A 13,043-nucleotide genomic window follows, 5' to 3' on the forward strand; every position below is an offset into this window, starting at 1 on the left:
CTCCTTGGGGTGTATGCAGGGCTCTCCTTGGGGTGTATGCAGGGCTCTCCCTGGGGTGTATGCAGGGCTCTCCCTGGGGTGCAGGGCTCTCCTTGGGGTGTATGCAGGGCTCTCCCTGGGGTGCAGGGCTCTCCTTGGGGTGTATGCAGGGCTCTCCTTGGGGTGTATGCAGGGCTCTCCCTGGGGTGTAATGCAGGCCTCTCCCTGGGGTGTATGCAGGGCTCTCCTTGGGGTGTATGCAGGCCTCTCCCTGGGGTGTATGCAGGGCTCTCCCTGGGGTGTATGCAGGGCTCTCCCTGGGGTGAATGCAGGGCTCTCCCTGGGGTGTATGCAGGGCTCTACATGGGGTGTATGCAGGGCTCTACATGGGGTGTATGCAGGGCTCTCCTTGGGGTGTATGCAGGGCTCTCCCTGGGGTGTATGCCGGGCTCTCCTTGGGGTGTATGCAGGGCTCCCCCGGGGTGTATGCAGGCCTCTCCTTGGGGTGTATGCAGGGCTCTCCCTGGGGTGTATGCAGGGCTCTCCTTGGGGTGTATGCAGGCCTCTCCTTGGGGTGTATGCAGGGCTCCCCCGGGGTGTATGCAGGCCTCTCCTTGGGGTGTATGCAGGCCTCTCCTTGGGGTGTATGCAGGCCTCTCCTTGGGGTGTATGCAGGCCTCTCCTTGGGGTGTATGCAGGCCTCTCCCTGGGGTGTATGCAGGGCTCTCCCTTGGGGTGTATGCAGGGCTCTCCTTGGGGTGTATGCAGGGCTCTCCCTGGGGTGCAGGGCTCTCCTTGGGGTGTATGCAGGGCTCTCCCTGGGGTGCAGGGCTCTCCTTGGGGTGTATGCAGGGCTCTCCCTGGGGTGCAGGGCTCTCCTTGGGGTGTATGCAGGGCTCTCCCTGGGGTGCAGGGCTCTCCCTGGGGTGCAGGGCTCTCCTTGGGGTGTATGCAGGGCTCTCCCTGGGGTGCAGGGCTCTCCTTGGGGTGTATGCAGGGCTCTCCTTGGGGTGTATGCAGGGCTCTCCTTGGGGTGTATGCAGGGCTCTCCTTGGGGTGTATGCAGGGCTCTCCTTGGGGTGTATGTAGGGCTCTCCTTGGGGTGTATGCAGGGCTCTCCCTGGGGTGTATGCAGGGCTCTCCTTGGGGTGTATGCAGGGCTCTCCTTGGGGTGTATGCAGGGCTCTCCTTGGGGTGTATGTAGGGCTCTCCTTGGGGTGTATGCAGGGCTCTCCTTGGGGTGTATGCAGGGCTCTCCTTGGGGTGTATGCAGGGCTCTCCTTGGGGTGTATGTAGGGCTCTCCTTGGGGTGTATGCAGGGCTCTCCTTGGGGTGTATGTAGGGCTCTCCTTGGGGTGTATGCAGGGCTCTCCCTGGGGTGTATGCAGGGCTCTCCCTGGGGTGTATGCAGGGCTCTCCTTGGGGTGTATGTAGGGCTCTCCTTGGGGTGTATGTAGGGCTCTCCTTGGGGTGTATGTAGGGCTCTCCTTGGGGTGTATGCAGGGCTCTCCCTGGGGTGCAGGGCTCTCCCTGGGGTGCAGGGCTCTCCTTGGGGTGTATGCAGGGCTCTCCCTGGGGTGCAGGGCTCTCCCTGGGGTGTATGCAGGGCTCTCCCTGGGGTGTATGCAGGGCTCTCCCTGGGGTGTATGCAGGGCTCTCCCTGGGGTGTATGCAGGGCTCTACATGGGGTGTATGCAGGGCTCTACATGGGGTGTATGCAGGGCTCTCCTTGGGGTGTATGCAGGGCTCTCCCTGGGGTGTATGCCGGGCTCTCCTTGGGGTGTATGCAGGGCTCCCCCGGGGTGTATGCAGGCCTCTCCTTGGGGTGTATGCAGGGCTCTCCCTGGGGTGTATGCAGGGCTCTACTTGGGGTGTATGCAGGCCTCTCCTTGGGGTGTATGCAGGGCTCCCCCGGGGTGTATGCAGGCCTCTCCTTGGGGTGTATGCAGGCCTCTCCTTGGGGTGTATGCAGGCCTCTCCTTGGGGTGTATGCAGGCCTCTCCTTGGGGTGTATGCAGGCCTCTCCCTGGGGTGTATGCAGGGCTCTCCTTGGGGTGTATGCAGGGCTCTCCCTGGGGTGCAGGGCTCTCCTTGGGGTGTATGCAGGGCTCTCCCTGGGGTGCAGGGCTCTCCTTGGGGTGTATGCAGGGCTCTCCCTGGGGTGCAGGGCTCTCCTTGGGGTGTATGCAGGGCTCTCCCTGGGGTGCAGGGCTCTCCCTGGGGTGCAGGGCTCTCCTTGGGGTGTATGCAGGGCTCTCCCTGGGGTGCAGGGCTCTCCTTGGGGTGTATGCAGGGCTCTCCCTGGGGTGCAGGGCTCTCCCTGGGGTGCAGGGCTCTCCTTGGGGTGTATGCAGGGCTCTCCCTGGGGTGCAGGGCTCTCCTTGGGGTGTATGCAGGGCTCTCCTTGGGGTGTATGCAGGGCTCTCCTTGGGGTGTATGCAGGGCTCTCCTTGGGGTGTATGTAGGGCTCTCCTTGGGGTGTATGCAGGGCTCTCCCTGGGGTGTATGCAGGGCTCTCCTTGGGGTGTATGCAGGGCTCTCCTTGGGGTGTATGTAGGGCTCTCCTTGGGGTGTATGCAGGGCTCTCCTTGGGGTGTATGCAGGGCTCTCCTTGGGGTGTATGCAGGGCTCTCCTTGGGGTGTATGCAGGGCTCTCCTTGGGGTGTATGCAGGGCTCTCCTTGGGGTGTATGCAGGGCTCTCCTTGGGGTGTATGCAGGGCTCTCCTTGGGGTGTATGTAGGGCTCTCCTTGGGGTGTATGCAGGGCTCTCCTTGGGGTGTATGTAGGGCTCTCCTTGGGGTGTATGCAGGGCTCTCCCTGGGGTGTATGCAGGGCTCTCCCTGGGGTGTATGCAGGGCTCTCCTTGGGGTGTATGCAGGGCTCTCCTTGGGGTGTATGTAGGGCTCTCCTTGGGGTGTATGTAGGGCTCTCCTTGGGGTGTATGTAGGGCTCTCCTTGGGGTGTATGCAGGGCTCTCCTTGGGGTGTATGCAGGGCTCTCCTTGGGGTGCAGGGCTCTCCCTCTGCTGAGGAGTTGTCACATGTGGAGAAGTTTTGTGTGTGGCAGGAAGCAGCTTGTGAGGCGGAATTGCTGGTACCTCGGTGCAGGCAGGATATACAGCAGGGGGAGGACATGCGCCCTTTGCCTCCACACTCCAGAAGGCAGGAAACCTACAGGAAAGCTCTCGGTGCTGCTGCTGCGGCGGCGGCTGCCTGACTGCTCCATACTGTACGGAGCTACAGCCCAGACAGCGCTCGGGAGCGGGAGGGAAGATGGCGACGCTGGGAAGCGAGTGTCAGCCGTTCTCCAGCCTCCAGTCCCCGCAGCAGCACAGCGCTGTCACCGGAGTCCCCAACTTCAGCCTGAACCTGCCCTTCAATCGGGGGCTGGAGAGAGCCCTGGAGGAGGCGGCGAACTCCGGCATCCTGAGCCTCAGTGCCAGGAAGCTGAAGGAATTCCCCAGGACTTCGGGGAGCCATGATCTGTCCGACACCGTGCAGGCAGGTGAGGAGGCATTAACCCCTGGCGGGAGGGGAGGATGGCAAGTGCTGATGTGCCAGCCTGCAGACCATGGTGTCACAGCCTTCCTCCGGGTAAAGGGGCATCCCAGCTCTATGGGTCCGAGGTGATGGCATCCAAGATGTCCAGGCCACTTATCTGCTGCCCTCTGAGCCATACAGTGTGCCAGGCATGCCCCCAGTCATATATGGCCACTGATGCCTCCGATGCCAGTAGGGCGTATAGAGTATGGCCAGGGCAACTACTGCCCTAGGACCTGTGTGTGGCATATGCGCCATCCCTACACTGGATTCCAATTAAAGGGGTTGTCTCATCATCTTTAATGGGGAAAAATTTGCAAAGTGCTTGAAAAAAAAAGGAATTTTGCAACTTACTTGTTATTAAATATCATCGTTATTCTCAAGAACAGAGGGATTTTTAATTTTATTTGCTGCTCATTGCCTAGGTTACCGACCACTGCAGTCTAGCAGCAGTAGCCATACCGCGCTTTCAAGGTCTTTTCTATTGAGCTTGTAAGCGCTGCTCTGAAGCTCTCCGATGCTGTAAAGTGTCTTCTGTTTGCAGCGTTGGAGAGAGCACACTTCAGGCCACTGGCTCCACTATGTAGTTGGTCCAAAACTGTCATCAACCAACCTCCCGCATGCAGGAAGCCGGGGCGGCTTTGGCGGAGTACTCTCCTGAGCAGAAGATGAGACAACCCCTTTAAGGGTATGCTTACCTGTTGAGGATGTTCCTATGGCAAGGTTGATGTGACTTTACTAGAGGATCTGCTCCAGAAAGCTGAAGATGACTCTCTGCTCCATTTCTGCTACACGTGTGCCCTGTGAACGCCTGAGGATGCGGAGGAGGTTTCGCCCCATTCAATAGCGCCAATCCATGGGTTCTAAGCATGCTCTTTAATGTCAGGTTTTCTGGAGCTTGTGAATGGGGCAGAGATTTTACCTTTACAAGCTGCCAATGTGAAATGTCAGTGGATTTGATTATGATTTTGGCCCTAATCCTGTGTGAATGAAGCCTTTGCTGCAGTGGAGAGATGCTGTAAAGCTATGGGGACTTTACATGGTCGGATATCAGAATGTCATCCCTGGACACAGCTTTCCCAGTGTCTGCAATCATTGCCTCGCAAAAGCAGGTTGGTCGTGACCGGTGAAGAACAACGCCCCACACATTCTCACTAGCATATAGGTCTATTACATTCTAGCTAATGTGCCCACTAGTTTTGTAATGTGCTTGTAATGCAAACAGGTTTCTCCATAGGATATATTGTATGCAGAATTAATAGTCACGTCCCATGCCAGTGATTGTGCCAGGAACCAGTTTAGTGACAGATCTCTGCAGTCTGCCTCACACCGGCGGCAATGATGGCAGCATAATGCACACGTCACGTCTGGGTGTATCCCTGGATATAGTGATTGCTTTATGTGTAAAGTTACCGTATATAACCCACCCTGTGCCAGTGCGGGCTACAATGCAGAAATGTGAATGGCACATAATGTCGTCTGCAGAATCCAGCTGTGACCTGAACGTGCTCTTGGAGAGCTGAAAATGAATGAAATGGGGGAGATATTTTTCAATATTGTTGTACAAACAGTGATTAACTAATTGGAAATAGGATTTTTTAATCTTGTATATCAACTTGGTATATATCAAACTATGTACCGGTACGCGCTGGGTAATAGCAAAGAGTCCACTGATAGGATGTGAGAGAATTAAATAGGACACGGAACTATTCGCGCTCTACTTCGGAGGTCAGTTTTAGGTGGCTGCTACCGGCCGGGGCAGCCACCTGTTTTTGGTAACGTTCCATTGCCCGGATATATTCAGCACATTTACGGCACTATTACCGCCTCTTAAGCCGGGACTACTCCTATTCAAGGTAGGAACACCGTTCCACTTTCATAGACTTTTTTTTTTTTTTTTCTACCGCAGGGAATTATATATATTTTTGGTGTTTTTCAGCTACTTTAGGATATTTTATTGTATATTTAGTTCCGTGTCCTATTTAATTCTCTCACATCCTATCAGTGGACTCTTTGCTATTACCCAGCGCGTACCGGTACATATTTTGATTTATACCAAGTTGATATACATTTTTCTTTTTACAAACAGTAGGTGGATGTTTGTTGGTGTCGCTGCAGGGTTATTGAGCTTGATACTTTGCGCCACCATATTTTAGATAGATTTTTTAATCTTGTCCACAGGATCGTTTTCAAATGAAGATCGGCGAATCATGCCTTCTTCTGGTACTCCACTTTTCATTCATTGGATGATGAGATACATTGAATACATTGATAAATTGCAGTTGTCAATTGAGCCCCCCAGCTATCATTGAGTCCTGCATACTGGTGTTTAATAGCAAGTGGATCACATGTCAGTGTTTGCTTCTGTGCCACTTTGAAGCCAGAAAAGTTTAAAGAGAAACTAAACTTTCTTCTTGTTTTGTTTTTTCATATTTAGCAATTACCTTGAATTGTCCGGATCCTGAGAGCCCCCTTAACCACACATATTAGACCCCCGAGAAGTGCACACTCCAGCAGACAGGAGCACGCAGCTCTCCTGTTTGCTGCACATACAGACTTGAATCCACATTTAATAGTAGACATAGGCAGCCAACGCTTTCTATGGAATTCACATTTGGGCTGCGTGCGCAATATGTGGAGGTCTAATGATCTAGACCCCTAACCAATCTGCACACACTCCAAGTCCCTGTTAGGCCGGTTTCACACGTCAGTGGCTCCGGTACGTGAGGTGACAGTTTCCTCACGTACTGGAGACACTGACTCACGTAGACACATTGAAATCAATGTGTCTCTGCACATGTCAGCGTTTTTTCACGGACTGTGTCCATGTGCAAAACACGGAGACATGTCAGTGTTCGTGGGAGCGCACGGATTACACGGCCCATTAAAGTCAATGGGTCCGTGTAAAACACGTACCGCACACAGATGCTGTCCGTGTGCAGTCCGTGTGCCGTGCAGGAGACAGTGCTACAGTAAGCGCTGTCCCCCCAGCGTGGTGCTGAAGCCGCCATTCATATCTTCTCTCCAGCAGCGTTCGCTAGAGAGAAGATATGAAAAATCCTTTATTTTTTTTTTCGTGTTTAAAATAAAGATCCCTGTCCCCACCCCCCTCCCACCCCCTGTGCGCCCGGCCGCTTTTACTAAAATACTCACCCGGCTCCCTCGCAGTGAACAGTGGACATAGAATACAAAATCAGTATATTATTTGTGTCTCATGACGAAAATAAACGACCAGTATGTTCAATGTGTTTAATACCAAAAATGCTAAACTGCCTGCTCAACGTGTCTCATATCAGCCATACACAACCAGTATGTTCAATACACCTTGCAGTGAAAAAGGATCTGCGGTATGCATCTCAGAAAATGTATGGCCAACACTCATTCACACGATTTACAGTGTTGCAAGAATGATGTGCGCAGATCAATGCGACTGTCATAGTATCTCTATGATATTGGAAGACGTTGCTGAATGTCAATCAGTGACAAGTCCTATTTAAAGGGAACCTCTCATGAAATTCATGCCGCCTAAACCGCTGGCAGCATGAATCCGACACTGGTTACATTGTTGCAGCCGTGGATGTTTCACTCTGAACTGCTGGATTGTTTTAGAGAAAACCTACTTTGAGAAGCTGATGGGAGCTATGTGTCTCAGGTGACTAGTCCAAGAGGCAGGTCCATGGCTAGACTGACAGGTGTCCCTCTGTATGTATAGGGCGTAGAGTTTAGCGAATTTTTCAAAATTCGGTTACGATTGACGGCGAATATTGTATTTGCAATACACAGCCAAATGTCATTGGAGTCACTGGGAGTAGAAATGACAGAATATGTTCAGAATCGATCATCAAACTTAAATTCAGCACGGATAGGGTACCGATATGGCAAATTCAGATTCGGCTAACAATTCCGAACATATTCGCCTATGTCGAATATGGAGTAACTTGTCAGTCATTGTGTGAGGGGTGGGGAGAAGACACCAGGGGCTGTCCTCGGTCTAGTCATCTGAGACATATAGGTGGCAATTCATCAAAGTGTTTTCAGCAGAAAATTTCCTTAAAAATGCTCTTTGGAGAGTTAGCCAAAAGTTTTGCAACTTTGGGCGTGTTCACGCCATTTTGGAGCAGCCCAGTCAAAATGGGTGAAGCTGCGGAGCAGACAGAGAGGAACAGAGCATGGCTACACCTACCCGTCAAATTCAGCACAAGGGCCGGAGTTTTGTATGTCAGAAGTTATACTCCAGTCCCTGGATGCCACTAAGAAGAGTCACTATGTAGCTTGCGTCTCTTAAGTTGACGCTTCGTACTCCAACTAGCCCTTCACTAGAACTGGCATTCGCAACGCCAGTCTTAATGAATCGGCCCCATAGTTCCCATTGGCTTTTCAATATATATGTTCTCTGACACGCTGGAGTAGTTCAGAACAAAACATACATGGCAGCACAAATGCAGTCAGTGTCTGGTTCCTGATGGAAAAAGCACAGTATAACCAGCCCTGTGGGCGTCTTACATGTTAGTAAGTAGGACCTGGCCTCGTCCATACAGTTATTAAAGAAGAAGACTTTTCCATTTATTTTATTTTTTGCTCCCTGGATCAGTCTTGTTCTGCATCTGTTTTCATTAGTACTTTATATCATATGCCTAGATGTCTATGATCAATCAATATTTGGTTTATTCTCTTTTAATGAAACTACGATCAACAGCAGAGACAATTAATGATGATCTGAAGCAGTCTTTAGGACTTTTTGTGCTTTTGCTGCATACACCACATCCTTATTGTGTTACTTTTATTGTATTTGAGCAAGAACCAAATTAAACAAAAGCTGTAAGTAGTAAAGTAATGTATTCCGCCGATCCTTCTTCCCATGCTGGTATTTTTAGAAGACAGGGGGAAATAATGTTGATATCTTGCCTCTCTGTGGTCTGCAGGTCAGCTGCTGGTCTGTGAGTTATGTTACACGTTGCCCCAGAATTGCCCAGCCTGCAGAATGTGGCTCTTCTCATTCATTCTATTTTAGGAATTTTAACGGCGTCGTTAATGAGATCTGGCCAAGTGTCCATGATACTGTATGTAATTGTGCTTATATAAGGCTCACATGAGTAGACCAAGGATGGAAATGTGGGCATAACAGGGATGCAATATTTTATATTGTGAGCAAATTGCGCTTAAAACTTTTCACTCCCATCTTTACTAAGTATTTTTGACTCTTTACTATTCGTGATTTTTTACTTTGTCCACAAAGCAAAATCATTCAGGATCACCCCTACGTTATGCTTACATATTCAGAATTTTCCTATGACATTTATTGCTAACAGAATCCAGATACGCCAGTCGATTCGCATGAAAATAACCCCCATGTCATTCAGTGTAGCTAATCTGCAGATTTTTTGTTTCGCAAGCCAAGCAAGGAATTATTCTGATCAGATTTCTATGCTGCATGTGAATTGGGTGTGAAATATTTCATTCACTTGGACTGGATACAGAATATCAGAGAATTTGGTGAGGACTTAGGTGTAGAATCCATATCTAAATAAATTGTGATTAAATATTGAATTTAGCATTAGTGTCCTCCTTATCAGATAGTGCCAGTATGTAGAAACACATTTAAAGAGAACCTGTCAGCAGCATTTTGCTAAGTAAACTACAGGCATTGTTAAGTTGGCGCAGTGTCAGAAGTTTTCATGATTATACCTGTTTAAAACGAACCTGTCAGCAGGATTTTGCTAAATAAACTACAGACAGTGTCATTTTGCCTCTGTTACACTGATTAAAATGATACCTGGGGTGAAGAAATACGTCTTGTGGTTCTTGTGTAATCAGTGTTAGATGTTTTCAGTTAATGCAATGCCCGTGCTCCAGGGCAGGACTGTAGGCAGAGTCTTATTTTCTTGCTCTAAAGGTACTTTCACACATAACGATTTCGTTAACGATATCGTTGCAACGTCACGCTTTTTGTGACGTAGCAACGATATCGTTAACGAAATCGTTATGTGTGACAGCTACCAACGATCAGGCCCCTGCTGGGAGATCGTTGGTCGTTGGGGAATGATCAGGACCTTTTTTTGGTCGCTGATCATCCGCTGTCATCGCTGGATCAGCGTGTGTGACGCCGATCCAGCGATGTGTTCACTGGTAACCAGGGTAAACATCGGGTTACTAAGCGCAGGGCCGCACTTAGTAACCCGATATTTACCATGGTTACCATTGTAAAAGTGAAAAAAAAAAAACGTACATACTCACATTCCGATGTCTGTCACGTCCCCCAGCGTCAGCTTCCCTGCACTGACTGTCAGCGCCGGCCGGCCGTAAAGCAGAGCACAGCGGTGATGTCACCGCTGTGCTCTGCTTTACAGCCTGCACTGGCACAGTCAGTGCGGGAAGCTGACGCCGGGGGACGTGACAGATATCGGAATGTGAGTATGTAGTGTTTTTTTTTTTTTTTTAACTATTACAATGGTAACCAGGGTAAATATCGGGTTACTAAGCGCGGCCCTGCACTTAGTAACCCGATGTTTACCCTGGTTACCCGGGGACTTCGGCATCGTTGGAGACAGTTTCAATGATGCCGAAGTCGTTCCCCTGATCGTTGGTCGCTGGAGAGAGCTGTCTGTGTGACAGCTCCCCAGCGACCACACAACGACTTACCAACGATCACGGCCAGGTCGTATCGCTGGTCGTGATCGTTGGTAAGTCGTTTGGTGTAACGGTACCTTAAGTCAGAGAAATCAAAGAAAAACCTGACCACAGGCCGCCCTGAAGCACAAACATGTTCTTCATCATAGAGACAGAGGGAGAGACAAACTGATTGTGCTTCGGGGCGGCCTGTGGTCAGGTCTTTCCTTGATTTCTCTGGCTTAAAGCAGGAAGATAAGACTTTGCCTACAGTCCCGCCTAAAACACGGGCATGTCATTAACTGACAACTTCTAAGGCTGCCGTCACACTAGCAGTATTTGGTCAGTATTTTACATCAGTATTTGTAGCCAAAACCAGGAAGGATATAATGGAACTAGAGAGAGTACAAAGGAGGGCAACAAAATTAATAAAGGGGATGGGAGAACTACAATACCCAGATAGATTAGCGAAATTAGGATTATTTAGTCTAGAAAAAAGACGACTGAGGGGCGATCTAATAACCATGTATAAGTATATAAGGGGACAATACAAATATCTCGCTGAGGATCTGTTTATACCAAGGAAGGTGACGGGCACAAGGGGGCATTCTTTGCGTCTGGAGGAGAGAAGGTTTTTCCACCAACATAGAAGAGGATTCTTTACTGTTAGGGCAGTGAGAATCTGGAATTGCTTGCCTGAGGAGGTGGTGATGGCGAACTCAGTCGAGGGGTTCAAGAGAGGCCTGGATGTCTTCCTGGAGCAGAACAATATTGTATCATACAATTATTAGGTTCTGTAGAAGGACGTAGATCTGGGGATTTATTATGATGGAATATAGGCTGAACTGGATGGACAAATGTCTTTTTTCGGCCTTACTAACTATGTTACTATGTTACTATGTAGGGTGATAAATACAGAAGTGGAGCATATGTTTCTATTATACTTTTCCTCTAATTGTTCCACTCCTGGTTTTGGCTTACAAATACTGATGTAAAATACTGACCAAATACTGCTAGTGTGCAATTTAACACTGAGTACACAAGAAACACAAGACGGGTTTCTTCACCCCAGGTATCATTTTAATAAGTATAACAGCGGCAACATGACACTGTCTGTAGTTTACTTAGCTAAATCCTGCCGACAGATTCACTTTAAATTGGTATAATCATGAAGTACAGAGTATGATGATACATGTGACCTGTTATGTAAAGAAAAGGTCCACAGAGCACATTATACAAGGACAGTAAACCAATCAAGTTTTGGGGTGAATGATGCCTGGGGAACCATCTTTGCCTGGGTTTATACTTGCAAGATCTTCTGTTCATGTACAGCAGATGTATGGACTGAATGAATTGCTCAGCGGCAATCGTGACAGCAGCATATAAGAGATAGGAAATTGGGTAAGGTCTTCTTTTCGACATCCACGGATCCTAACTACCTGAATACTATTGGCATCTTCATGGCAGCTGGGAGGCCTTGCTGAACATGTCTGCCATGTTTCTATATCTGGGGCTGGGGATTCGCAAGAGAGAGGTAATATTACCATATATTGCTATACTAGATGGAGGCGCGATGCTATCGCATCAGGAGGGTGGTGGCATCCTGATGGGGGCAGGCTTTGCAGCACAGAGATTCTCCCGTATAATGCTGCATAATGGTTGATTATGACCCCATAAGATACTGCATAGAAAATGTGCCCCATATAATGCTGCATAATGGTTGATTATGGCCCCATAAGATGCTGCATAGAAAATGTGCCCATATAATGCTGCATAATGGTTGATTATGGCCCCATAAGATGCTTCATAGAAACATGTTTCCCATATGCTGCTGCTGCGATAAAAAAAAATGACCTACTCACCTCTTGTCCTGAGCAGGCCCCTGGCACTTGCGATATTCACCTTTCTGCGTTCCACTGCCGCGCGCCGCTCCATCTTCCACGTCCTCTGCAGTGACTGTTCAGGCAGAGGGCGGTGTGTACACTAAACACGTCATCGCGCCCTCTGACCTGAACGTCACAGCCAGAGGACGCGGAAGACGGAACGGCAAGCTGTGGTGGAATGGGGACAGGTGAATATCGGAATGCTCCCCCTCCCCTGTTATACCCACCTGCTCCAGGCGCGGTCCCTGGCAGCTTCTCATTGACAGATGGTCTCCCGGAGCCGGCAGCTTCTTCCTATGTTCAGCGGTCACATTGTACCGCTGAACACAGGAAGAAGCTGCCAGCGCCAGAGAAGCAGGGACATGCAGAGACGCGCCGGGAGAAGGTGAGTATGATGGACATCTGCGGCTCCCCCGCCGACCTGGAAGGTCCAGCGATGACCCGCTGGTGGTACTGCGCAAGGGCCTGGTACCACCAGCGGGTGCCATATTGGAATACCCATCACTTGGGTATTCCAATATGGCGGTCGGCATACTTCCGCTGCGGCGCGGTGGATTGTGGGATTCAAGGATGTCCAGACGGAAGTGGATGACAGACAATATAAGGCAATTATATACATAGATTACAGTATTGCAGTGTATTGAGAAAGTGATCACAGGTTCAAGTCTCCCAGGGAAATAAAAAATGAAATTTTTTTTTTAAAAGTAATGAAAAAACTACAGCTCGTACCGCACAAAAATGGTGTATAAATATATATAGCAGATTTGTTTCAGAAATATCTGTGACTGTCTCATTAGTGTGAATGGCGTTTGCAGAAATCGATGCATATGCTGCCGTACCAACCCCAATTCAGGAGAATGCAACTGATTTTCAGTCCTTCAAATGTCTGTTACAGATCTCTTCTGTTACAGATCTCTTCTGCTACAGATCTCCCTTGTGTGAATGTAATCACTAATAGCAGCCTTCTGGCTCATTGTCTCCTGGGATGTGTCCAGGCCTGCGATAGACAGCAGCGGTGCGCCTCGGCCATCCTGT

General features: G+C 49.6%; 1 protein-coding gene across 3 annotated transcripts in view; it reads left to right on the top strand.

Annotated features, from left to right (window-relative positions):
- Positions 1-3,086: 3,086 nt before the first annotated feature.
- The window catches only part of LRCH1 (leucine rich repeats and calponin homology domain containing 1), a 322,845-nt gene continuing 312,888 nt past the window's right edge, over positions 3,087-13,043 (top strand). The window contains exon 1 of one of the 3 annotated variants that reach the window (XM_069758279.1): positions 3,087-3,484. In XM_069758279.1, the coding sequence (XP_069614380.1) occupies positions 3,253-3,484 (232 nt within the window). In that variant the 5' untranslated portion in view covers positions 3,087-3,252. The remainder of the gene's footprint in view (positions 3,485-13,043) is intronic. The other 2 variants (XM_069758280.1, XM_069758278.1) reach the window with 2 other exon arrangements.

Source organism: Ranitomeya imitator, chromosome 3 (genome assembly GCF_032444005.1).
Source record: "Ranitomeya imitator isolate aRanImi1 chromosome 3, aRanImi1.pri, whole genome shotgun sequence".
In the NCBI taxonomy this organism is placed as follows: Eukaryota; Metazoa; Chordata; class Amphibia; order Anura; family Dendrobatidae; genus Ranitomeya; species Ranitomeya imitator.